Source organism: Corythoichthys intestinalis, chromosome 12 (genome assembly GCF_030265065.1).
Source record: "Corythoichthys intestinalis isolate RoL2023-P3 chromosome 12, ASM3026506v1, whole genome shotgun sequence".
In the NCBI taxonomy this organism is placed as follows: domain Eukaryota; kingdom Metazoa; phylum Chordata; class Actinopteri; order Syngnathiformes; family Syngnathidae; genus Corythoichthys; species Corythoichthys intestinalis.
Window position 1 is genome coordinate 14,890,739 of NC_080406.1, and position 24,256 is coordinate 14,914,994.

At 38.7% G+C, this 24,256-nt stretch overlaps 1 protein-coding gene across 3 annotated transcripts in view; it reads right to left on the minus strand.

Annotated features, from left to right (window-relative positions):
• Positions 1-2,327: 2,327 nt before the first annotated feature.
• Positions 2,328-24,256, minus strand: part of LOC130926877 (aryl hydrocarbon receptor-like) — a 94,535-nt gene continuing 72,606 nt past the window's right edge. For all 3 annotated transcript variants that reach the window (XM_057852173.1, XM_057852172.1, XM_057852175.1), the window contains 6 exons: positions 19,276-19,409; positions 16,231-16,433; positions 16,035-16,144; positions 10,943-11,084; positions 9,293-10,877; positions 2,328-6,792 (listed from right to left, as the gene is read on the minus strand). In XM_057852173.1, coding sequence (XP_057708156.1) covers positions 6,652-6,792; positions 9,293-10,877; positions 10,943-11,084; positions 16,035-16,144; positions 16,231-16,433; positions 19,276-19,409 — 2,315 coding nt within the window. In that variant the 3' untranslated portion in view covers positions 2,328-6,651. The remainder of the gene's footprint in view (positions 6,793-9,292; positions 10,878-10,942; positions 11,085-16,034; positions 16,145-16,230; positions 16,434-19,275; positions 19,410-24,256) is intronic.

Genomic DNA, 24,256 nt, shown 5'->3' on the forward strand with positions numbered 1-24,256 from the left:
CTTCCATTAATTTTAGTTTTTTTTCACAAGGTTTAAAAGTGCATGCATGGTGCTATTTTATATGATAATTACCTTGAATCCTTGACCAAATCACTCTCGAGACACTCCTGCCTGCTTGTATGCACTAAAACGTTCATCCTGTTTCCACCTAGATTCGGCGTTTGAACGTAGCGTATCGTAGTGTATGTTTATTGCAGTCAAAGCCCCCACGATGCTCTGCCTGGGAAGCCGTGGCGCAATGTCTGTAGGAGCTGTTTCGTCAACTGATAGTGAAGTCTATGACTACACCTAGAAAATACACTATAATTAAGGTAAAACAAGAAGTAGTCTCTGATCTATTCCGGGGCTGCTTTGCTACACCTGAGACAAGCGGTCTTGAATTTGTGCAGGGTACAATAAAATCTCCAGAAATCAAGGTATTTTAGAGTAATATCAGAAAGCTTGGGCTCAGTCGCAGGTCATGGGGTTTTGAAACTGATAGAACAGCAAAAAATACCTAAGAACGGATTAAAGCAAAACATTGGACTTTATTAAGTGACCTGCTATGAGACCAGGTCCACAAGAAATGCTCTTAAACATCTGTGGAAGGAATCACAACATGCCATTCAGAGAATGAATTCATCAAACCTCATTAGAATTTAGTACTTAAATAATTTGATTGCAGCGATTGCAAAACATGCACAAAAAAAAAATAGGGGTACCAACACTTTTGAGACAATTGTATTTTTGTTGTTGTTGTTTTTGTCAGTTTTTGTGCCTCTTACTAGCCATTATTAATACTACGAATGAACATTTCACGACATTTCCTCTCACGGACTCTTATTTTGCAACTATATTTATATTCATGTTAAGAAAGTATGTTACCCCCCTAGATATGTTGATTTAAATAATCTTTTCATTTAACTTTCTTAAAAAAAAAAAAAAAAAAAAAAAATCTTTTCACATAACTTCTTTAGTTTAAGAAAAATGCTATATATACAGTAGGGCAAATAAGTATTTAGTCAACCACTAATTGTGCAAGTACTCCCACTTGAAAATATTCGAGAGGCCTGTAATTGTCAACATGCGTAAACCTCAACCATGAGAGACAGAATCTGGAAAAAATAAAAACAGAAAATCACATTGTTTGATTTTCAAAGAATTTATTTGCAAATCATGGTGGAAAATGAGTATTTGGTCAATATCAAAAGTTCATCTCAATACTTTGTTATGTACCCTTTGTTGGCAATAACGGAGATCAAACGTTTTCACACACGGTTGCTGGTATTTTGCCCCATTGCTCCTTGCAGATCTCCTCTAGAGCAGTGATGTTTTGGGGCTGTCGTTGGGCAACACGGACTTTCAACTCCCTCCACAGATTTTCTATGGGGTTGAGATCTGGAGACTGGCTAGGCAACTCCAGGACCTTGAAATGCTTCTTACGAAGCCACTCCTTTGTTGCCCTGGCTGTGTTTTTGGGATCATTGTCATGCTGAAAGACCCAGCCACGTCTCATCTTCAATGCCCTTGCTGATGGAAGGAGATTTTCACTCAAAATCTCTCAATACATGGCCCCATTCATTCTTTCCTTTACACAGATCAGTCGTCCTGGTCCCTTTGCAGAAGAACAGCCCCAAAGCATGATGTTTCCACCCCCATGCTTCACAGTGGGTATGGTGTTCTTCGGATGCAATTCAGTATTCTTTCTCCTCCAAGCACGACATCCTGTGTTTCTACCAAAAAGTTCTATTTTGGTTTCATCTGACCATAACACATTCTTCCAGTCCTCTTCTGGATCATCCAAATGCTCTCTAGCGAACTGCAGACGGGCTTGGACGTGTACTTTCTTCAGCAGGGGTACATGTCTGGCAGTGCAGGATTTGAGTCCCTGGCGGCGCATTGTGTTACTGATAGTAGCCTTTGTTACTGTGGTCCCAGCTCTCTGTAGGTCATTCGCTAGGTCCCCCAGTGTGGTTCTGGGATTTTTGCTCACAGTTCTTGTTATCATTTTGACGCCATGGAGTGAATCTTGCATGGAGCCCCAGATCGAGGGAGATTATCAGTGGTCTTGTATGTCTTCCATTTTCTAATAATTGCTCCCACAGTTGATTTAACGGTAACGGAGTAGAGCCTTGTTAGACCTTGTTAGAAAAAGTTAGACCTCTTTGACAGCCAGAAATCTTGCATGTTTGTAGGTGACCAAATACTTATTTTCCACTCTAATTTGGAAATAAATTCTTTGAAAATCAAACAATTTGATTTTCTGTTTTTTTCTCCACATTCTGTCTCTCATGGTTGAGGTTTACCCATGTTGACAATTATAGGCCTCTCTAATCTTTTCAAGTGGGAGAACTTGCACAATTGGTGATTGACTAAATACTTATTTTCCCCACTGTACGTTGATTTAAATCTTTTCACGTAACTTCATTTATTAAAAAAAAAAAAATCTTTTCACATAACTTTTGTTTAGGAAAAATGCTATATATAACCAATAGTACGATCTGAGTTCATGTTCTTCAAGACGTTAATAATGGTTCAACAACACCTAATCTAGTTGCTACCAAGTAGTGCTTGCCATTCGTCTCTACTGCTCAAAAATCACTTCCACAAAATCCCCCAGATTCTTAACCGATGAATTGACCATTCAGCTAATGCCTAAATGGTATTTAGACAGATTTGAAGGTGATAGATAGAATAGAATGATAGAATAGAATGATGATGGAATAGAATAGATGTAAAAGATCCGAGTTGGACATAAACGGAGTGTTAGTGACATAATTTGCCATGATGATACTAAATGACATCTGTCATAAGCGTTCATTAACGGCCATGATAGTGTTATAATCATGTGGTAATTATGACGGTCTTATGGCAATTTTATGACGCCATTGTCTAAAAAAGTGTTACCTATTGACCGAAACAAATCAAGAAATAAGCCGCACTGGACTATATTCCGCAGGATTCAAAATGAGGGGAAAAAAGTAGCACCTTATAGTCCGAAAATTATGGTATTCATCCTTCACACAGCCGCTGGAAACAGAAATGTCGTTTAATCCCTCGACGGGCGACAGGGAGATAATTTTACCACACTGTGCGGGTGCGCGCTGGTCCTCATGGGAAACGCAGTCTTCCTTAAGGCAAAACACTACCGCTGTTGTCCACCGGCGTCGCTAAAATTGACCAAAACCGAAAAGTTACCTAGTGTTGCTTTCAATCTAAACAATTTTCAGTTTCGGAATTCAATGTTAATTGTTTAAGTTTAGTCGTATAAATCGAGATCTAAAATTTCAGTTATCTTCTTTTAAAATCTCATTTTAGAGTTCATCTCACTCCGCCTCACACCCCATAATCCCTCACCCATTTTGGGGTCCATAGTACAAACCAGCAATTAACTATTGCACTGCGTTCTTTTTTTCTCAAACAGATTTGCATTATATATCTATGGTTATAGTGAGGCGCAATACATCAAACAAATCAACAGTAATTTGTAAAACATGAGCAAGAAATACACTGAACCTAAAGGGTAAATCAAAACAAACAAAAAAAGGGGTTTAAAAAAATTGCTAAACATTGATCTGATGGAACTTGAGAGCACAAGAATTCAGTCCACAGATTGGGGGGGCGATGATAAACCACACTATGTCACTGTATGACAACGCATTTTTTTGTTCTTCTTCCACTTTTTGCGTGTGTTTGACAATGTGTTTTGCCGCAGATAATTTAACTAATATTTGCCGCGGACTGAATTTCTAAATAAGTCCTAATTAGCATTTACGCCCGAATATCTCCCCAAAACAATCAACAATAAAAACGAAACACTGAAAAATCAACTCTCTAGATACTGTATAATTCAAATGGAGAAAGATAAAGAGAACACGAACCATTGTACGCAAGTGTTTGTGCTTGTGAGGGCTTGGATAGATGCCTACTTGACTAGTTAGCATTAGTCACATCATAAATCAAGAAATGCAAACAAAAAAAAATCTTGGTTTGTTTGGACCTGATTGCAGAGCTGCTGCAATAAATGGCTGCTTGAAATAAAGTGCAGAATATCATCCAAGCATCATTTTCTTCATATTCTATACCTCCTTTCAAACATTTTAATCTCATTGTTAACAAGTACAACTGTTCTACAAATAAATGAAGCACTACATTCTTGTTGCAAGACTGAAAACTGTTTTGTTTGCTCGCTTGTGTGCTTTTTCTTCTTGGAGCGATGAAATGTAAATTGAAGCAATATATCAGAACACTTCTTTAGGTACACCTGCATGAATTAACAAAACAAAACAAAAAAAGATGCAAAAATGCCATGGTACCGTTTTTACATCATCAAAAATTATGGTGTTTTCTTTCATTTTTGTTAATAATTAGGAATATCTAAAATAGAACAAATTAGTAGTTCAGTTTAAGTAGTTCAGCCTTGCCGGACGTCTATGCCCTACAAAGTGGACATTTTGATGAGACCTTTCTAGTACATATTGGGATTAGGGAGCGTTGTGCCCCTAGAGCAGTACTTCTCAAAAAGTGGATCGAAACAAGATAAGTATGCGATAATATCTCGTTAAAGTCATGGCGTCTGTAATTCTGCTTTCGCGTGCTCTCACCTCCAGATAGGGTTTTGCTGTTTAAATTTTTTTTTTTTTTAAATGCCCTCCTGTTTAAAAATTTTGTTCCCCCTGAAAATTGAGATTTTAAGCTTTCCAATGATGTATGACACATGCAAATGATGTATCACACATGCATATCGGACAATTTTTAAAGTTTTGGCCGAAAAAACGTGCCAAATATTGCCAACAATCGTCCCCCTTTGTCAGTGTTACACCAGTAAACCAGCGAGCACTGTTTGCATCATATAAGGTGGCACACCAAGTTCCTCAGTGCCAATACAAAGGAGCTGATACTGCCTGCAGCAAAAATAATAACTGTCCGTCTGTCCAGTGACACTGTCGTTTTGTATTATTTTTCATTTTTTCGGTCAAATTGTTTGGCATTTTGTCCTCATGAGTTAATGTTGCGAATAACTTTGAATTTATTATTATTTATTGATTTGATAAAATTTTATTTTTCAGTATCTAATGGCAAAAAATATGTACCTTGAGTGTATTCTTACAGTTCGGATTTGACTATTTTTTTCTCCCTGCAAATTGATGCAAGATGAAGTCTTTTCTGTTCCAAACAACAAAGCAATGTTAATAAATATTTTATTGTAAGTCGATCTAAATTATTTTTTTCTTTAATGTTAAAAAGGATAACATGTTATGCAGAGGTGTAACTAATAATAATTAGTTATATATAGACAAATAATACTAACGTATTGGCCCGAATATAAGACGGTGTTTTTTGCATTGAAATAAGACTGAAAAAGAGGGGGTCGTCTTATGTTCGTGGTCCAGACATTATACCCATTCACGACGCTAGATGGCGTCAGATATCATTGAAGCGATGTTCTGTCACGACAGATCTTAGCTACTCTCCCCATTCACGACGCTAGATGGCGCCAGATATCATTGAAGCGATGTTCTGTCATGAGAAATCTCAGCTACTCTCAAGTTTAACCAGTTTGTATTATTTAATTGCAATGTTTTTCCTTATTCAGATTTGTTTCAAGACTACAGTTAGTTAGACTTCACATTGATGGTTAATGCAGTTATTGCAATTTTGTTGTTTTATCACAATAGATTGGTTTGTTTACATTTCAAAAACCAGAAGCCATTCATTTACGAATGTGATTGCACATTAGTTGACATATTTGAATGTTCAGATATTAAGATTTGAATGAGGCAAAATAACATGCTTTTTCTCTCAAATATATTGTTATAATCATTTGTTTCGGATGTACTGTAATTATTTTCTGTATAAAAATTAATTTGGTGTTCAAAAAGTCTTTTTTCAAACTTGAGTCTTGAAAAAGAGGGGGTCGTCTTATAATCGGGGCCGTCTTATATTCGGGCCATTACGGTATTTACAGTGGCGGCAGAGAGTTGGGGGACGCGAAACATTTACGTCTTCCTGCGGAGGCCGTAACAGAAAATAATTGAGAAGCACTGCCCTAGTGGTACAAATATATAACCACCTGTCCAAAATTGAGATTGTCGTTTAAATCTAGAGCCAATACATGTCTGTCGCCCTACCATCACATCATAATCTTTAAAAAAAAAAAAGGCTGATTTTTGGATGGATTTGACTTTCCAGGTGTATCTAAGGAAATGACTAGTGAGTAGATGTTATTGAGAGGAAGATCTGCAAAAATTTGATGAAAGTATACGTGAAGTAAAAGTTGCATTTAGTGCCAAAAGCCTCCCTTCCTTTTTCCGCTTGAGTGTCTGTACATTCATGAAGCGCAAACACCCCGACTCCAAACTTGTCGGTTCATCTGCAACTCCTTCACTAAAATAAGAGAAAACCCTGAATTATCTGTCGCATCTTGTATTCATTCACATAACTCTCTAACTGCATTATTGTAAACAAAGGACTCTTATGATAATATGACTTGAAAATAATATAATGATCGCTCAGCCCCCTTGGCCAAAAAGAAAAAAACAGGACAGCATTTATTAGTTTTGTTTGTATGTTGTCTTATCTGTGTGTCATAAGGCTGGTCCAGTCTGTGTGTGTGTGTGTGGTGTGTGTGGGTGCGTGTCTCTGGCCATTTTAAGTGCGCAGACCAGCTGGTCAGAGGTAGAAACCGGTGGCTGGTGGGTCGGAGAGACTAGGCAGAGTCTCCGTGCAAGGTATCTGGACAGCAGGGGGCGTTGCACCATTCCCATTGGGCCTTGCTGCGTATGCTGTAGTCAGGATGCGACCATTCTCCATCTGTACAGTCCAAAGGGTGGGAACGGAGGGGCAGGAAGTTATGCAATGTGATGCATTTTCTTTTTTTTCTTAATTGATTATTATACACTATGTAAAACCAGTTTCTCTTCAAAGTCTATACTATACTATACTATACTATTACTATACTATACTCTACTATACAGTCCCTGACAAAAGTCTTATCCATTTTGTAGAAACAATTGCTAATAACCTGATTTTTAATTATTCAGTTGGTTTCAGAAATGGCTCATATGAAAGCTAAGACCCTCCCAAATGATGTTGAATGTACAAAAATATGTTTCACTGAAAAAAGATTGATCATTTAATGAAGACATAAAGGTCAAATTTTGGCAAGACAAAAGTTTTGTCGCCTACAGAAAGTAGTGTGAAAATTGAACAGAAAATGTACTTCGAATACAAAAATATGTTGCATAACATAAGCGAATTAAGTAGTGGTGCTGTGAGATCCAAATGTAATATTTTGTATGACTTCCATGGGCTTGAAGGAGTGCATCCATGCGGTTCGGCAAGGATTCATACAATTTATTGATGAAGTCATCAGGAACATCAAAGAAAGCAGTCTTGCAAGCCTCCCAGAGTTCATCAACATTCTTGGGTTCCGTCTTCCATGCTCATGCTCAATGATGTTCGTGTCTGGTGACTGGGCTGGGCAGTCCTGGATGATCTTGATCTTCTTTGCCATGAGGAACCTTGATGTAGAGATTGAAGTATGTGATGGAGCACCATCCTGCTGCAAAATTTATCCCTTTTTATGGTTAGGAATGTAAGAGGCAGCTAAGATTAGTTGATATTTCAGACTATTTATGTTGCCTTCCACACTGCAGGTGTCTGGCACACCCCCATACTGGATGTAACCCCAAACCATGATTTTGCCACCACCAAACTGCACTGTTTTGTGGCAAAAGGTGGATTTTTCATATGAATCTTCCATTGAATTACACCACAGTCGCGGCAAATATTGCAGGAGACCTACTGGAGCCCGCATGGATCCGAGATTCACTCAGAAAACAGTGAAGCTTGGTGGTGGCAAAATCATGGTCTGGAGTTACATTCAGTATGGGGGTGTGTGAGAGATCTGCAGGGGTGGAAAGCAACATAAATAGTCTGAAATATCAACAAATCTTAGCTGCCTCTTACATTCCTAACCACAAAAAGGGACAAATTCTGCAGCAGGATGGTGCTCTATCGCATATTCAATCAAGATCCTCCAGAACTGGCCAGCCCAGTCACCAGACATGAACATCATGGAGCATGTCTGGGGTAGGATGAAAGAGGAAGCATGGAAGAAGAAACCCAAGAATGTTGATGAACTCTGGGAGACATGCAAGACTGCTTTCTTTGATGTTCTTGATGACTATATCAATAAATTTTATGAATCCTTGCCAAACCCCATGGATGCAGTCCTACACGCCCATGGAAGTCACACAAAATATTAAATTTGGATCTCAAAGCACCACTACTTAATTCGCTTATGTTATGTAACATATTTTTGTATTTGAAGTACATTTTTTGTTCGATTTTACCACTACTTTCTATAGGCGACAAAACTTTTGTCTTGCCAAAATTTGCCCTTTATGTCTTCATTAAATGATAAATCTTTCTTCAGTGAAACAAATATATTTTTGTACATTCGACATCATTTGGGAGGATCTTAGCTTTCACATGAGCCATTTCTGAAACCAATTGATTAAAAATGAACCCCAGCGTGTTTAGTGTGTCTAGCGGTGGTAAAACGTGGTGTTTTTATCTCTCTGGCAATTGTGTGTTGAGAAAGATAATGTGTATAATGTAAAAATGATACGAGTCATACGCACATGCTTTTTATGGAAAATAATTCAATTATTTATGTTCTGATGGTAATAATGTTGAGATGTGGCTGTGAGCTTAGGCTCACTTAAAGGACTGCATTTTTCATTTAGAATAAAAAAAAAAAAATTATTCTAACATTGTACTTGTGCTCCAATTTTGTAATATGTTTTGAAAAATAAAAATCCTGTTCAATTGAAAAAATTTTTTCAAACACAGATATCTCCAGGTAACACATTTTAGAGCTGTAAATGCAATACCGTGATATTGTGGCTTAAGGTTATCATACCATCTGAATATCATACCGGCACATACCTACTTGAAACACATCCTAAACTCTGGTGAGGAGAGAGAGAGAGGCGCACCACATCTCAAATGAGTGACACGACCCAAACACCGCTACGATGCCCGCTGACGCACTCCATGTTCAATATGAAAATTTAACGCATTGTGAACATATCAGAAACAATGTTACATTTTCGTCTTATTGTCGTCTTGTCAGACGAAAACTGGCATTCGTCTCGTTATGTTCTAGTTTCCCAAGCCACGTTTTTAGCTGGGCATCGTCACGAAAAAATTGTTCGTCGACAAAATATTTTCGTTAACGTCGCTGTTGACGAAAAAAATAAAACACTAGCGCAAGCGTGCATTTTGAGCGCCGTACTGTACTTACCTTTCCCTGATTGGGATCATGAGCTATGTCTGAGGCCACAATGCTGTAATGGTCCAACTGCCGACAAGGTTTGCTGACTGCCAGGATTTGCTCCAGCGAGGCATTCGGAGGCGGACACTGGGACAGGCTGGAGATGACCTGAGCTAAAGGAACTGAGATCTGCTCCGTCTGCCTGTTTTGGGTAATCCCCTGGAAAGATGTAGCTGTGGACTCGGCCCTATTTTGGAGCGCACTGCTACCAAACAAACCACTGCCATTAACGGAGTAATCCGAATTGTCAATATCGGGGATGCTGTAATTCATGCAGCAATTTATTGATGTGTCCGGAAGAGTTTTTTGGCTGTTATTGAGGCACGGACCCAGACTATCTCCGAAACCAAAGTCCTGCCACTGTGATTTTACTGCTGACTGATCTGTGTTGGAAATGCCACTCAGTCCATTTAAGTTGGCTTCCTTCTGTTTGGTATGGCACTGCTGTGAGAGTTGGTTCCGCATCAAGGGCTGCTGCAGGTAGCTTTGATGCTGTTGGAGCTCTCCATTTAGTTCTGACGTCTTGCCATTGAAAACAGTCTGTTGTGAGTTCATGTGCTGCAGTTGTATCCCTGCAGTCATGAGAATGTTTTGGGCTGACCATTGTCCATTGGGGTCAGTTTGAACATTGCCCATCAGTTCTCCGTTGGCTATCGTATTGGCCAAACGGTCACTCTGGTTGCTCCAGTTGTGCGTCGCTTTGTCCGAGCACATGCTGAGGTGCTTTTGCATTTGCTGGGACAACTGAACGATGGGAGCCTTTCCAGCCACGGGAGGCTTATGGTGAGGAAACTGCATTTTTACATTTGCGTCAGAGGTGAGCGTGCTTTCAGATACAGACACAGTTGCACTGACTGAGGGATTAGATGGTGGCATCTGTCCTCCCTGATCTGCGGTATCAGTCTTTCCTTCGATTGAGTCATAGATGTATGAAAGAATTTCATCATTCGTTAGTAAGTCATCCAAGGTGGGCACACGCTCTGGGTCAATCTCAACTCGAATCATCCGCTCATCCAACAGTAGAAGCTCCAGATCCTCAGCACTCAGCCCCAAGCCCTCTAGAGCTCCGAACAACTCCCCATTTGAACAGCCACCGTCCTCTGAATCGACAACTCCTTGGCCTTCCAGTGAAAGGGAATCCAGAGTAGCAAGCAATGGGTCAAAGCTGGTGCCTGGCTCTGTGATACTTTGATCCACATCTCCATTGCTTGGTGTGTCCCAGCCTCTCTGCAAACTGGACTTTGAGTCAGGGAAGTCCATTTGGTCTCCAAAGAAGCTGCTGTGAAAGGAGATTTTGGGTTCCAGAGCAGGCTGGCAAACATACACCGATTCATCCTGGCTCATGAGGGCTCCAAGAAGTGAGCCTGGATCCAGACCATCTCTTAACAACCTGTCAGTCCGGCTTTTCTTTGACTTACTACCGTTCTTCTCAGAAACGCCATCTCTGAAGCCAGCAATGGGATGGTTAGACTGGTAAAGCAAGGCCTCACCTGTAGCATATGTAAAGGGTAAATGCATGGAGCGTTTTCGCAAGTGTTCTCCTCCCTCTTCATCCCTGCAAAAAAGAAAACGTTTATTTAAGTGGAATCTTTACGGTATAGTAACAGTAAAGAAACATACAATAGGGGCCTCTGGGTGGCGATGATGTAATCGGGTTTGCCGTTTTTGTAAACCAGACGAGCGTTGGCCTGCACCCATTTCCAACGGTTCTCCTTGGTGAGCAGCCTGAATACCGTCAGTCCACTCTCACCAGTCTTCATCACTACAGCACAAATACATACAATCATTGTTTTTGTTTTCATTTTTAATCTTGTGTTTGTTTGTTTGTCCGTTTGTTTGTTTTGCACGTGGGCTAAAGTACATTGACCCTTGAACCACACTGGCAAGAGTAACATATCTGGCTTCTGAAGTATTTGTCCTCATAATGTGTTAGTGCTGGCTCATCTGTGATGCTTTGCTTATGCAGTGGATTTGTAGACCCCCTCCCCTTCCTATCTTCTCCTACAGCTCTACAGCTTTACTCAATCTGCTCCGTAATCCCATAGGATTACTAACAAAAGCTGTTTTAACTCTCGGACTGGGTTGGACTGGGTATCCTCAACTTTTTTGACAAAGCTACGTTCAAAAGGCAACATATTCTATACTGTAGGTTGGACAGACGTCTCAGGAAAGGCCATTGATTACCATTTCCTTAAGTGTTGGTTGATTTGGATCACCTGGTCATTTGGTAGCGGCCATAAGGAGCCTGAACAAAAATATTTTATCGATTATTAGAGCATAGACTTCACTATCAGTTGACGGGAAACGGGGCCGCTCCGTAGGGGGGCCTATTTGCACAAAATTCAAATATTTTCAAAACCAAAGCCACTAGCGACTTAAAACCAAAACAGGCACCTCCCTAAGGCATATATGAGTCACCATGAGCAGCAGCATAAAAAAAGTCATTCCCTAATAGAATCTCGATTAATTATTTTCTATATAAGTATAACATAACTTAAAATGGCTATACAATTCTCAGATTTTACGCTAAATGCAAAAAATCACCAAATGCAGATAATCACCTATATTTTCAGGATCAATAGCAATATTTAACATCATATAAGTTTTTGGCCGAAATACTGAATTTTTTTTTTTTACTTTAGTGCAATTTTGACAAACCTGCACACCTGACTATAAGCCGCCACCCACCAAATTTGACACGGTAAAACGGTATTTGTTAATACATAACCTGCACTGTACCATAAGCCACAGCGGTCCTCGCTGTATTATGAGATATTTATACTAAAAGATATTAACTGGTAACACTTTATTTGACAGTGGCATCATACGACGATTATAAGACTAAATGAACCACCATGAAGCTTTGAACCAAATGGCTGCAAAGCTTCATTGCCTAAAGAAGCTTCATTTGGCCATCACTGCTCCCTTGGAGGAGACAGTCAACCTCTTCTGCCACCTGCTGTCAACACTGTTGCTGTCCAACATGCCTCTTAGCATGCATTGCAGCACTACAGATGTAAATAACAATAAAATTCCTGTTCTGTGTCAATAATTTCTTTAGTTACTCATCCAGTTGTTTGATTAATCGCTAGCGCCAGTATTCTGTAACACTTTATTTGACAGTGGCGTCATAAAACTGTAAGACCATCATAATTATGACATGACACTGCCATGAGCATTAATGAATGTTTATGACAGATGTCATTTTGGGTCATCCGGGATATTATCTCACTTTTGAATGGATGTAAAAGATCCGAGCTGGACATAAATGGAGTTAGTGACATAATTTGCCGGATGATACGTAATGACATCCGTCATAAGCATTCATTAATACCCATGATAGTGTCATGCAGAGGTTAGGCTAGACTTTTTCGTTGTCTGTCATTTTGACTGACAGGGTCATAAAAATCCGGTCATAATCTATTTTTACCCGTCACTTAAATTTTTAAAATGACTATATCTTGATGCAGTCACTATATGTATATACACAATAATACAATAATACTTTATAATATAAAATAACTAACATTAGTGCAGTCATGGATTACAGTAAGCAGGCCAGTGCTGTGTTTCCATATATATTTTTATTATATTATGTATGTACAGGATATATATATTCATAATTCCATTATATTTATTTATTTATTTATTTAATTATTATTATTATTATTATGATTATTATTATTATTATTATTAAATTAAAAATGCATGTTGATACGACGCACATAAAGGAAACTTCAATTTTTAAAAAAAATCGTTAGAAAGTTGTATGGACTTACAATCCGCTAGCTTGTTGTTTCCTGTTGTCTTCCGAAATACACCTGGGTGACGGTGCGTCAAGTGTTCGTTCATTGCTTACGTGCTACCGTGGTATGCGAGCTCAGCTTAGCAAAAAGAGTACACACAGTGGTGGCACCCTCCATATTTTCCTTGAAATAATTTCAGGCTCTGGCTAGTCTGGTCCGCTTTTTTGGCTTTATGCCGCTTTCACCGTGTTACCAATTCTGCCCTTCTTGGTAATTGGCGGCGTTTTCAACTGCTCGCCGCAGTGAGGAGTGAACCGGCGATTCACTTGATTCGTTGTCATCCTTCATCCTCCACTGAATCAGTCCCTCTTTTTTCACCTCTTTTATCAACACCAGCGTCGTTTTGGGGCTTTTTGAAGAAACTTCGGACACTCAGTTGCCTTGACATTTTTCCCGAGTAAGGCCAACGATGTCATGCATCAAGAGAGACAATAGCTAATTAATATGCTCACTCGCCACCCTGTGGTCTGGGGTGTGAATTGCAACCTGTCAAAATGACAGATGGACTTCAGTTTTTTCCGTCACAGTTTTAAAAAACCGGTCAACGACGGAAAATATTCGGTTAACGCGACCCCTGGTGTCATGTCACAATTATGTCGGTCTTATGGCAGTCTTATGACGCCGCTGTCAAATAAAGTGTTACCTATTAACCGAAATGAATCAACAAATAAGCTGCACTGGACTATAAGGTTTAAAAAAAGGGAAAAAGTAGCGGCTTATAGTCCGAAAATAACGGTAACTTTTCAACAGCTAATAAATCGCTCAATTTTCACATCTGAAACTTTAGTGCTGCAACGATTAACTCGAGTATTCGATTAGAAAAAAAATATTCGAATTCAATTTTGTTGCTTCGAGTATTCGTTTATTTAAAGTGCCGTTGTAATGGTTTATTTTGAAAGTGTTTGCATTTAGTTTTATTGATTAGGGTGGATACACTGGCCTCTGGTCTGCCTCTTTTCACATGGCTGAATCCAACTGCTCCCCATTAAGACCAACGTAAGCTAAGTTTTTGTTTGAGCTAATGTTTTTTTTAATGCATTCACAATTTAGTTTATTGGTATAATTAGACGTTTTTTTTGTGGGAATGTGTCTGAACCATTTGATAAGAGCATTGTTAAAAAAAACTAGCATTTCATAGCATTAAAGCTATAGCATTTAAGAGAAACAAGCACAGGGGTAAACCTAATTCCAACTAAATTATTCAGCGTTTCAGTGAGTTTTATCATTTAATCTTTCTATGCTTGTCCATGAAAAAATATTAGACCACATGAAACAAAAAGATTTGGCAGCTTAACATAATTTGTGACATTATTTATACAGTGGGGCAAATAAATATTTAGTCAACCACTAATTGTGCAAGTTCTCCCACTTGAAAATATTAGAGAGGCCTGTAATTGTCAACATGGGTAAACCACAACCATGAGAAACAGAATGTGGGAAAAAAAAAAAAAACCCCAGAAAAATCACACTGTTTGATTTTTAAAGAATTTATTTGCAAATCAAAATGAATGAATGAATGGTGGACAATAAGTATTTGGTCAGTACCAAAAGTTCATCTCAATACTTTGTTATGTAGCCTTTGTTGGCAATAACGGAGGCCAAACGTTTTCACACACTGTTGCTGGTATTTTGGCCCATTCCTCCATGCAGATCTCCTCTAGAGCAGTGATGTTTTGGGGCCGTCATTGGGCAACACAGACTTTCAACTCCCTCCACAGATTTTCTACGGGGTTGAGATCTGGAGACTGGCTAGGCCACTCCAGGACCTTGAAATGCTTCTTACGAAGCCACTCCTTTGTTGCCCTGACTGTATGTTTGGGATCATTGTCATGCTGAAAGACCCAGCCACGTCTCACCTTCAATACCCTTGCTGTTGGAAGGAGATTTTCACTCAAAATCTCTCGATACATGGCCCCATTCATTCTTTCCTTTACATAGATCAGTCGTCCTGGTCCCTTTGCAGAAAAACAGCCCCAAAGCATGATGTTTCCACCCCCATGCTTCACAGTGGGTATGGTGTTCTTCGGATGCAATCACGTATTGTTTTCTCCCCAAACACAAGAACCTGTGTTTCTACCAAAAAGTTCTATTTTGGTTTCATCTGACCATAACACATTCTCCCAGTCCTCTTCTGGATCATCCAAATGCTCTCTAGCAAACCGTAGATGGGCCTGGACGTGTACTTTCTTCAGCAAGGAGACACGTCTGGCAGTGCAGGATTTGAGTCCCTGGCTGTGGTCCCAGCTCTCTGTAGGTCATTCACTAGGTCCCCCCATGTGGTTCTGCGATTTTTGCTCACCCTTCTTGTTATTATTTTGACGCCACGGGGTGAGATGTTGCATGGACCCCCAGATCGAGGGAGATTATCAGTGGTCTTGTATGTCTTCCATTTTCTAATAATTGCTCCCACAGTTGATTTCTTTACACCAAGCGTTTTCCCTATTGCAGATTCAGTCTTCCCAGCCTGGTGCAGGTCTACAATTTTGTCTCTGGTGTCATTCGACAGCTCTTTGGTCTTGGCCATAGTGGAGTTTGGAGTGTGACTGGCTGAGGTTGTGGACAGGTGCCTTATGTACAGATAATGAGTTAAAACAGGTGCCATTGATACAGGTAATGAGTGGAGGCTCATTAGCTCTCGTTAGACCTCGTTAGAAGAAGTTAGAGCTCTTTGACAGCCAGAAATCTTGCTTGTCTGTGACCAAATACTTATTTACCACTCTATTTTGGAAATAAATTCTTTAAAAATCAAACAATGTGACCCTTCACATTCTGTATCTCATGGTTGAGCTTTACCCATGTTGACAATTACAGGCCTCTCTAATCTTTTCAAGTAGGAGAACTTGCACAATTGGTGGTTGACTAAATACTTATTTGCCCCACTGTATATTGAAATTAAATATACTTACTTCTGACATGATTCTCTGCACAGTACAACATATCTGCTGCATGGATAAACTGATAACCAGATCCTCGTACCCTCAGTTCAGCCTCTGTGTACCCCAGGACTATCTTACCCCTGAAGAGACATTCAGTCCAGATCAGTGGTGTCAGCATACGTTTAACATGTTACATCTCTCCGCTGAACCAAAATTTTAAACCTACTTTGCATCACAAGCCAATGGTGTAAAGTCGAGCTTGTGCTTCGTTCTGAAGATCATGTTCTTGGTCCTGATCTCCAGGATGGATGGGGGTTGCAAAGGAGTTGCAATGGCAAAAAGTGCAAGCTGTGGTGGTGCCTTTCCTCCGTTTTCTTGCCGTTGGTTTTGTCCGTGTAGAAATTTGAGCCTTCCCTGGAAATTCAAAGCCTGTAAACAAGACAAAATTTACTTGTGACCACTTTGTCGCTCCAGAGTACAGTGCTTGCCAAAGTATTCAGACTCCATGAATTTACCACATTTTATCACGTATTTGAAGTTATAGTGATTTAATTTACAAGCATGATGGAATGTTAGAAATACAACATCTGGTAACATTTGTTGTTTTACCTACTGCCAGAAGTGGGTGGTAACGCGTTACATGTACTCCGTTACATTTACTTGAGTAGCTTTTTGAGAAAAATGTACACATGTTAGATTTACTTATTCATTCATTTTTGCCAGCGATGCCACGAGTAGCTCTACCAGTTTCACCAATGAGACGTCGCAACAATAAACACATGACTCCATTATACCAATCAGACGCAAGTTTGCTGTTCTATGATCACGCCAGCCTGTTCAATCACGTGGTGTCTTTGAAGCACAGTAAAAAATTAAGTATTTAACATAGAGCGCTGCCCTCAAGATGACTAAAAAGCGCTGATTTTAACCTCTCTCCCAGTCTTTATTCAGCACCGATTGACCACGGAAAACCGGAGATATGATGCTTTTAATTACATAATAGTAACTATGAAGGAACTAGTCACTATTCAAGCTAGGAAGTATTTTCTCCACTAGAGGGCTCTCATGCTCTTTGGATGAATAATGCTTCATTTGTGTCATTTTTTTTCTTTCAACGGAATTCAATGATTTTTTAAAATATTTTTTTTGTATTTCTTTGGCTTAATGTTGTTTTGTATTGGATTATTGTACAGTATCATTGTAACAAGAGTTTTTAAAAAAAATCATACAAACTTGTAAGCAGTTACAATGTTACTCATTACTTGAGTATGCGTTTCACCAAATACTTTTTTACTTGTACTTTAGTGCATTTTTTTTGGAAGACTACTTTTACTTCAGTAATATTATTTTGAAGTAATGCTACTATTACTTGTGTAAAATTTTTGGCTACTCTACCCACCTCTGCCTACTGCTTATTCTTTTTGTTAAATTATCAAAGTGAAGAATTGCAGATCAGTGCAGGCTTTGGCCCATCTTGAAAGAAAATCCCGAGTTTGGCCAACCGACCTGTTCGAGACCGTGACAACACCAAAACTCTCGGGTGTCGAGAACGAGACAAAGACCTTCAAAATGTAGTTTTGAGATTAGGGCTTGGTTTGATTACTACAACATTCATAGAATTTTGCAGTTTACTTTTTTTTTGGGTGAGTGGGGGGGGGGCATTTTCTGATCCTCCAAACATGAACCAATTCTAAATACAGCTGTACTTCTACATACGAAGTTAATTTGTTCCAGTGACCATGAAATGGTCGTATGTCGAGCGGGTTTTTTCCATAAGAATACATTATAATTCAATTAATTCGTTCCGCAGCCTGAAAACCTACACCAAATCCTTGATAAATACTGCTGGTACCATTACAAATGGCAATTGCACATACTGTAGCAAAACAAATAAATTATAAATAAAAATTGGAATACTTAATTTAATAATAATGTAAGGTAGTGATTTAAATACGCCACCAGGTGTCAATGACTAGTTTTAAATCAATTGGGAGACAAGCCAATGTGTGCGTTTTGACCCTTGACTGACGCAGTGGAGTTTCCTTTTTTTTTCCCAGCGCTGGCGCCATTGGGCCTTATGTCCCATTGTATTTCATGAAGGTTGGGGAGAAGAAGTTGCCGAGTTGCTTTGTGCCAATAAACGGCGTGATTCAAGCTGCGAATCAGAATGCCTGTGCCCACTCGTCTTTCTGCCATACATCCCATCATCACCAATCCATAAAAAAAAACACAACGCAGTGTCACGGTGTACAGAGAGGGGTCTCACGGGTCGGGTTACAATAATAATAATAATTCCTGTGATAATGTAATGAATCAGGTTCTAATGTGGCGGATGTGTTTTGCGTGCTGCATCTGAATGCACCGTGTGGCTGACGTGACAGTGAGATAGGTGCGGTAGATATTTTACTTTCTCTTTTAATGTCCTGTTGTTGTTAGCGTCAATTGCGGCGGATATTTGGCGTGTTGTGTTGCACAAGTTCTGAAATAAATGATTAAGAACCTGACGAAGCTGGTGTTTTTTTTGGTGATATTACCACAATAATAATTGTCACCTTAACTTATAAAGACTGGCAAACGGAGGTCTGAGGAGGACCGTCTAGAACACAGGTGTCAAACCGATTCCAGAAAGGGCCAAGTGGGTGCTGGATTTTGTTCCAACCGATAACGCGCAGAGAGTTTAACCAATGAACTTCCTGCTGAAACAAGCAGCACCTGACTAAGTTTAACTGATTACACATGTAAAAGATCTGATTGGTGAAAAGGTGTCCTCTTCTTTGGTTGGAAAGCAAACCTGCACCCACTTGGCCCTTTCTGGAATCGGTTTGACACCTGTGATCTAGACCGTAGACATTTAAGGCCGTATTGTGGAGCCAGTTCACGGATGCGCACACCACGTTCATATTTGTGTATCATTTCAATGGTAAGTGTCACCTTTTTTTTCACCACCTGCACTAACCTTCTTTGAACCCATGTTGATTTCTTGCGGGAAAACAAAGAAACGGCGGCACTGTCACAAATTGTCAAATTTTGCGTATGTTGTCGGATATAGAAACAAATGGCGAGTCAAATTTTACGTCTGATGTCAAAAAGATTGCGTGTCAAAGCGATCGTATGTCGAGGTACCGCTGCAATTGGCAAAACCGACTTTGTTTTTCAACGGCATTATTAAGAATTAGCATTACCCATTCAATAAAATTCATTAATTTCCCATCGCTACTAAAATATACAGTACGTAATATTTTTATTGAAAACACTTTATCGCAAAACCTACCAGGAAGCCAGACGAATTATCCAGGAGGCAACGGAAACGGCACACAAAGCTCCTCTCCAGAAATGACGAGTTTTCGGGAGGAAGTTGCTCAGGGTTGTAGGTGACTAAGGATGAGCTGCTGTCTGGCTCAATCTCTATGAATGCAAAAAAAGTCAAATTGGTGGCAAATTCAGCACAAAACATGAGGAATGTGTTATTAGAATACTTTCATACACAGTATACTCATGGGTGTAGATTTGGTCTCAACATTGGTAGGGACGCTATACCAGCATAACCTGCATATACACTTTTTGCTGGGGATGGGACATTAATCAGACCAAACAGATTGGGTGAACGAGGGATTTCTCAGAAATATGTTGATGTGTTGCCTACGTAATAATGAAAAAAGCTAAATTTATTTTCATGGGGGAAAGACCACCTTCTTCATATCAGGGAAATTTACAGTGGTTGTGTTTTTGTGTGTGTTATTTTTTTTGTTTTTAAAGAAATGTCTGTATAGGCTGCAAATAAAATTATTTTTCAATGAATGATGGAGAAAATAAATAAATATATTTTAATCAATGAATAAATGCACAATTGAATTAACGTTAACGTTAAGTTTTACAGGTTAGCAAGTTCACACAGTTTAATGTTACGCTAACTGTGATGCAGGTTGGACTTTCAGTAGCAAAATTAGTGGCGTGTTCCCCATCTCCACAACATTGACGTCTACTTACAGTGGCTGCTGCTGCAGCTGGCCGAAAAAAAAATTCTAATACCCCTCGTCTTTGAAAGGGGTGAAGTAAGTGGCATGTTGACATGTATTTCTGTCGGGGTTGTGTGAGTGCGTGATAGTTTGTTCTTGTCATCAGCCAATCAAACGTGCGTTTGAGGGGATAAAATGGACCGGCACATTCAGCAAGTGAAAAGGGGTAAATGTAAGTCTGAACATAATGAAAATACAGTAATTCACTTAATAATGGAAGGGTCAATTCTATTCTTACAACATATGGGAAGACATTATAAATTGTTATCATTAATAATTATCATCAATTAAAATCATTATATAATTCAAATAAAGTTGCTTAAAAGTTGTTGGGGACAATTTGAGCATCTTAGAAGTTGGTAGTGTCATGTCCCTACCGTCCCTATGCAAACCTACGCCCTTGAGTATACTACACAATATATTAATGACAACATTCAAGAGCTCTGAAAGAAAAATTATTTATGTTGACATAATGGCTGAATCATACTCAAAGCTTAGGTTTAATGATTCATTTCCACATTTAAAAGCAATTCAAACTTGCACTGCAATGATAACACTTGTGGCTTGGGATCAAGAGTTTGTGTCCGAGCTGCGGGTCTTAGCTTGAACACATTGCTAAAAACCAAAGACACAGACATAAGCATCTTACAACCAAAATACAGATGGGGACCACTTCACCTCGTAAGCCCGCTGAAGATTACGAGGTCATGTGACCCGACCTGAGGGACAGTCTTATGGCTTACTGCCTAAACTGTGCGTACTTAACCGTCTGATTTTGAATTCCCAATGTGTGTATGACAACATGGACTCTTTGTTGTGTTAAGTGTTAGTCAACACATTGCTATCTTGTGACATAACCACAGTTTGCCCCAGATTTGGTGTCTTAAATTTGAGGAAGCAAACGGATACATTGCAAAATTGCAGGACAAACAAATGCTGGCGCAGAGATGGATTCATCTTTCAGTTGTTACTGAGATTGATTCGTTGACTCAGTGTTATTTTAAAAATGTGGTACTTTAACAAGCCATACTCATAAACCTGGGACCAGATCAACAGAAACAGCCCTCAATAATTAGTTTACCCTTCTGTAGTTTTAACTGGATCTTCATTCTGTCATGGATCTTCAATCCGTTCAGGGGTAATATGATTTTTTTTATTTTTTATCCTGGAACAACAATACGGTAACTAACTTAATTGCTTTCAGTATTGGTTATCTTTTTTTACTATTAGGAATCAATTAAAACAATAATAATAATAATGAAGTAGATTGTTCCTCAACTACCTGCTACTTTTATTCAGCCACTGTCATAGTTTTACTGGATGTCATGATGTTTTTTCTTATTCTCCTCCAACAATGTTATAACTGTACTACACTAAGTATAAGTGCTCTTGCTCCGATGGTCCTAAATGATTTAACTACAAAAGCAACATGGTGGTCTATATTTACCTCTGGTTTAAACAACACTTCTTTAATTATAAAACAATGCAACAATGTTGATTTCTGCTCAGGGGAAGTTTATGTCACTTAATGCTACATTCTTAAACATTCAACTAGGGGTGCAGCTATCGATTATTTTAGTCGCTGATTAATCGATGAACTAGATGGTTCAAATCGAGTAATCGGATAAGGAACATATACAAATTAAAATGCCTGAGCTGAGCCTCATACGGTATAAAAAATGATAAATAAATAAATAAATGAGGATCTAAGTACAATAAAAGAACTATTGGCTAACATTACCTCCTCCTTAGGGGACAATAAACAATAAACTTGAAACTTGAACTTGATTACACAGCAAAAGTCCGCTAACTTAAATGCGCTAGCTTAAATGCTATAAAATGCTAACTTTTTTGAATTTTTTCTTTAACAGTGCTCTTTACAAATGGTTCAAACACACATTCCCACAAAAAACAGCTAAATATACCTATAAACTAAATTATGAATGCATTAAAAAACATTAGTTTAAAAAAAAAAAAAAAAACTGAGCTTATGTTAATAGGGAGCAGCTGGATTCAGCTGTGTGAAATGAGTTGTATCATAATCACTGTAGCCACCCAAATAAATAAAACTAATTGCAAACACTTTTGAAACAAAATTTCAAGATTACAAAAAACAAAATTTAATTTGAAAATTTTACTAATCGAATTACTCGAGTTAATCAATTCATCGTTGCAGCACTACATCCAACAATTTCCCTTGTCAGATTTGTACAAACATCTGTTGTTACACTTCCCAGCCTGCCCCATTGAGTTCCAATTGAACTACAGTGTATCACAAAAGTGAGTACACCCCTCGCATGTCTGCAGATATTTAAGTATATCTTTTCATCGGACAACACTTGACAAAATGACACTTTGACACAATAGAAAGTAGTCTGTGTGCAGCTTATATAATAGAGTTAATTTAATTTCCCCTCAAAAAAGCTCAAAATATAGCCATTAATATCTAAACCCTGGCAACAAAAGTAAGTACACCCCTTAGAAACTACGTACATCCCTAAATGTCCAAATTGAGTACTACTTGTCATTTTCCCTCCAAAATGTCATGTGACTTTTTACAGGAGTGCTGTCAGCATTGCTGCAGAGATTGAAGAGGCGGGTGTCAGCCTGTTAGTGCTCAGACCTTACGCCGTACTCTACATCAAATTAGTGTGCATGGCTGTCACCCTAGGAGGATGCCTTTTCTGTAGACGGTACACAAGAAAGCCCGCAGACAGTTTGCTGAAGACACGTCAACAAAGCACATGGATTACTGGAACCATGTCCTGTGGTCTGATGAGACGGACGGGGTGTACTCACTTTTGTGATACACTGTAAACATATATATTTACCTCTGTAAATATACCATTTCCTGTTGTAGAAGAAAAGAAGCTGCATTTTAAGATATATTGCAACTCTCATCCAGATCCAAAATTTGTCAAAACTGACAGTTCTGTTATGCAGCAAAAGCTCAAGATATCTTAAAAATCAAAACGAAAAGCTTAATTGAAACTACCGGTAATGTTTTTTTTCACCCTGCACAAATTCCTCTGCAATGTTGAGCATAACTTCCCAATCACACTGATAGACATCATAATAAGTGATCCTTCCTCATCTATAGCCTTCCTCATTGATAACTTTAACTTAATAATGCTTGATTTTTTTGCACTCCGCCGCATTGTTTTTCAGCATTTTGATCCTTTTTGATCCTGTATTGTGAAATACCACGACCTGAAAGTTAGAATTATTGTGCACACAGTTAACATTTATGCTTTATCACCTGTTAGGCATGGACTTCACCATTAGTTGAAGAGACAGCTACTACAGACTTTGTGCCACGCCTTCCTCTAGGGAGCCGGGCCAGGCAGAGCGTCGTGCAGCTTTCACTGCTATAAACTCAAACACACGCTGCGTTCAAACGCCGGATTTAGGTGGAAAAGGATGAAAGTCTTACTGCATACAAGCAGGCAGGAGTGTCTCAAGAGTGGTTTGGTTGAGGATTCAAGGTAATTATAATATTAAATAGCACCATGAATGTACTTTGAAATGTTTGGAAAAAAATGAATGTGAAAAAATTAGCGCAATTTTAGCTTGAAATATCATGTAAAATTAATGATAACTGCCGTTTTTTTTTTGCTTTCAACCAAGATTCTAGACTTTTTTTATGTTCATATCTATAGAAATTGCGGGATGTACGCATTTATTTACAAGAATTTTCAACGTAAAAAGCTCTTTGTTTTGTGATAGCCGCCATGTTGTATCCATACACAATAGCGTAACTTTACATTCAAATAATCAGGAAATTTTCGGTCAACTGCCTGTTTTTTGGGCAAAAAACTACCGGTAGTAATTTAGACATTTCTGCGTCTATACATAATTCACATTTTACATGTTTTATTTTATGTAACATTTCAATCTAAAATCGACGAGGGCAAGATAGCCTGCAAGATGTGTTATGACAATAGTAACATCAGAATTACACCTAAATAAGTTGTGAAAAAAATAGAAAAATGCAAAATTTGCTTTTGTTGAGTAAAATTAAGATGATTCTGCATGCTTTCCTCAAGTATCAAGTTTCTGATGGGAAAATTGAATGATTTATTAGCTGTTGAAAACTTGCACTAAATTAAAAAAAAACAAAAAAAAAAACAACCTAAGTCTCCAATTCGGGCAAAAACTTATATGTTTAATATTGCTATTGATCCTGAAAATATAGGTAATTATCTCGGCATTTGGTGATATTTGTACATCCAGCGT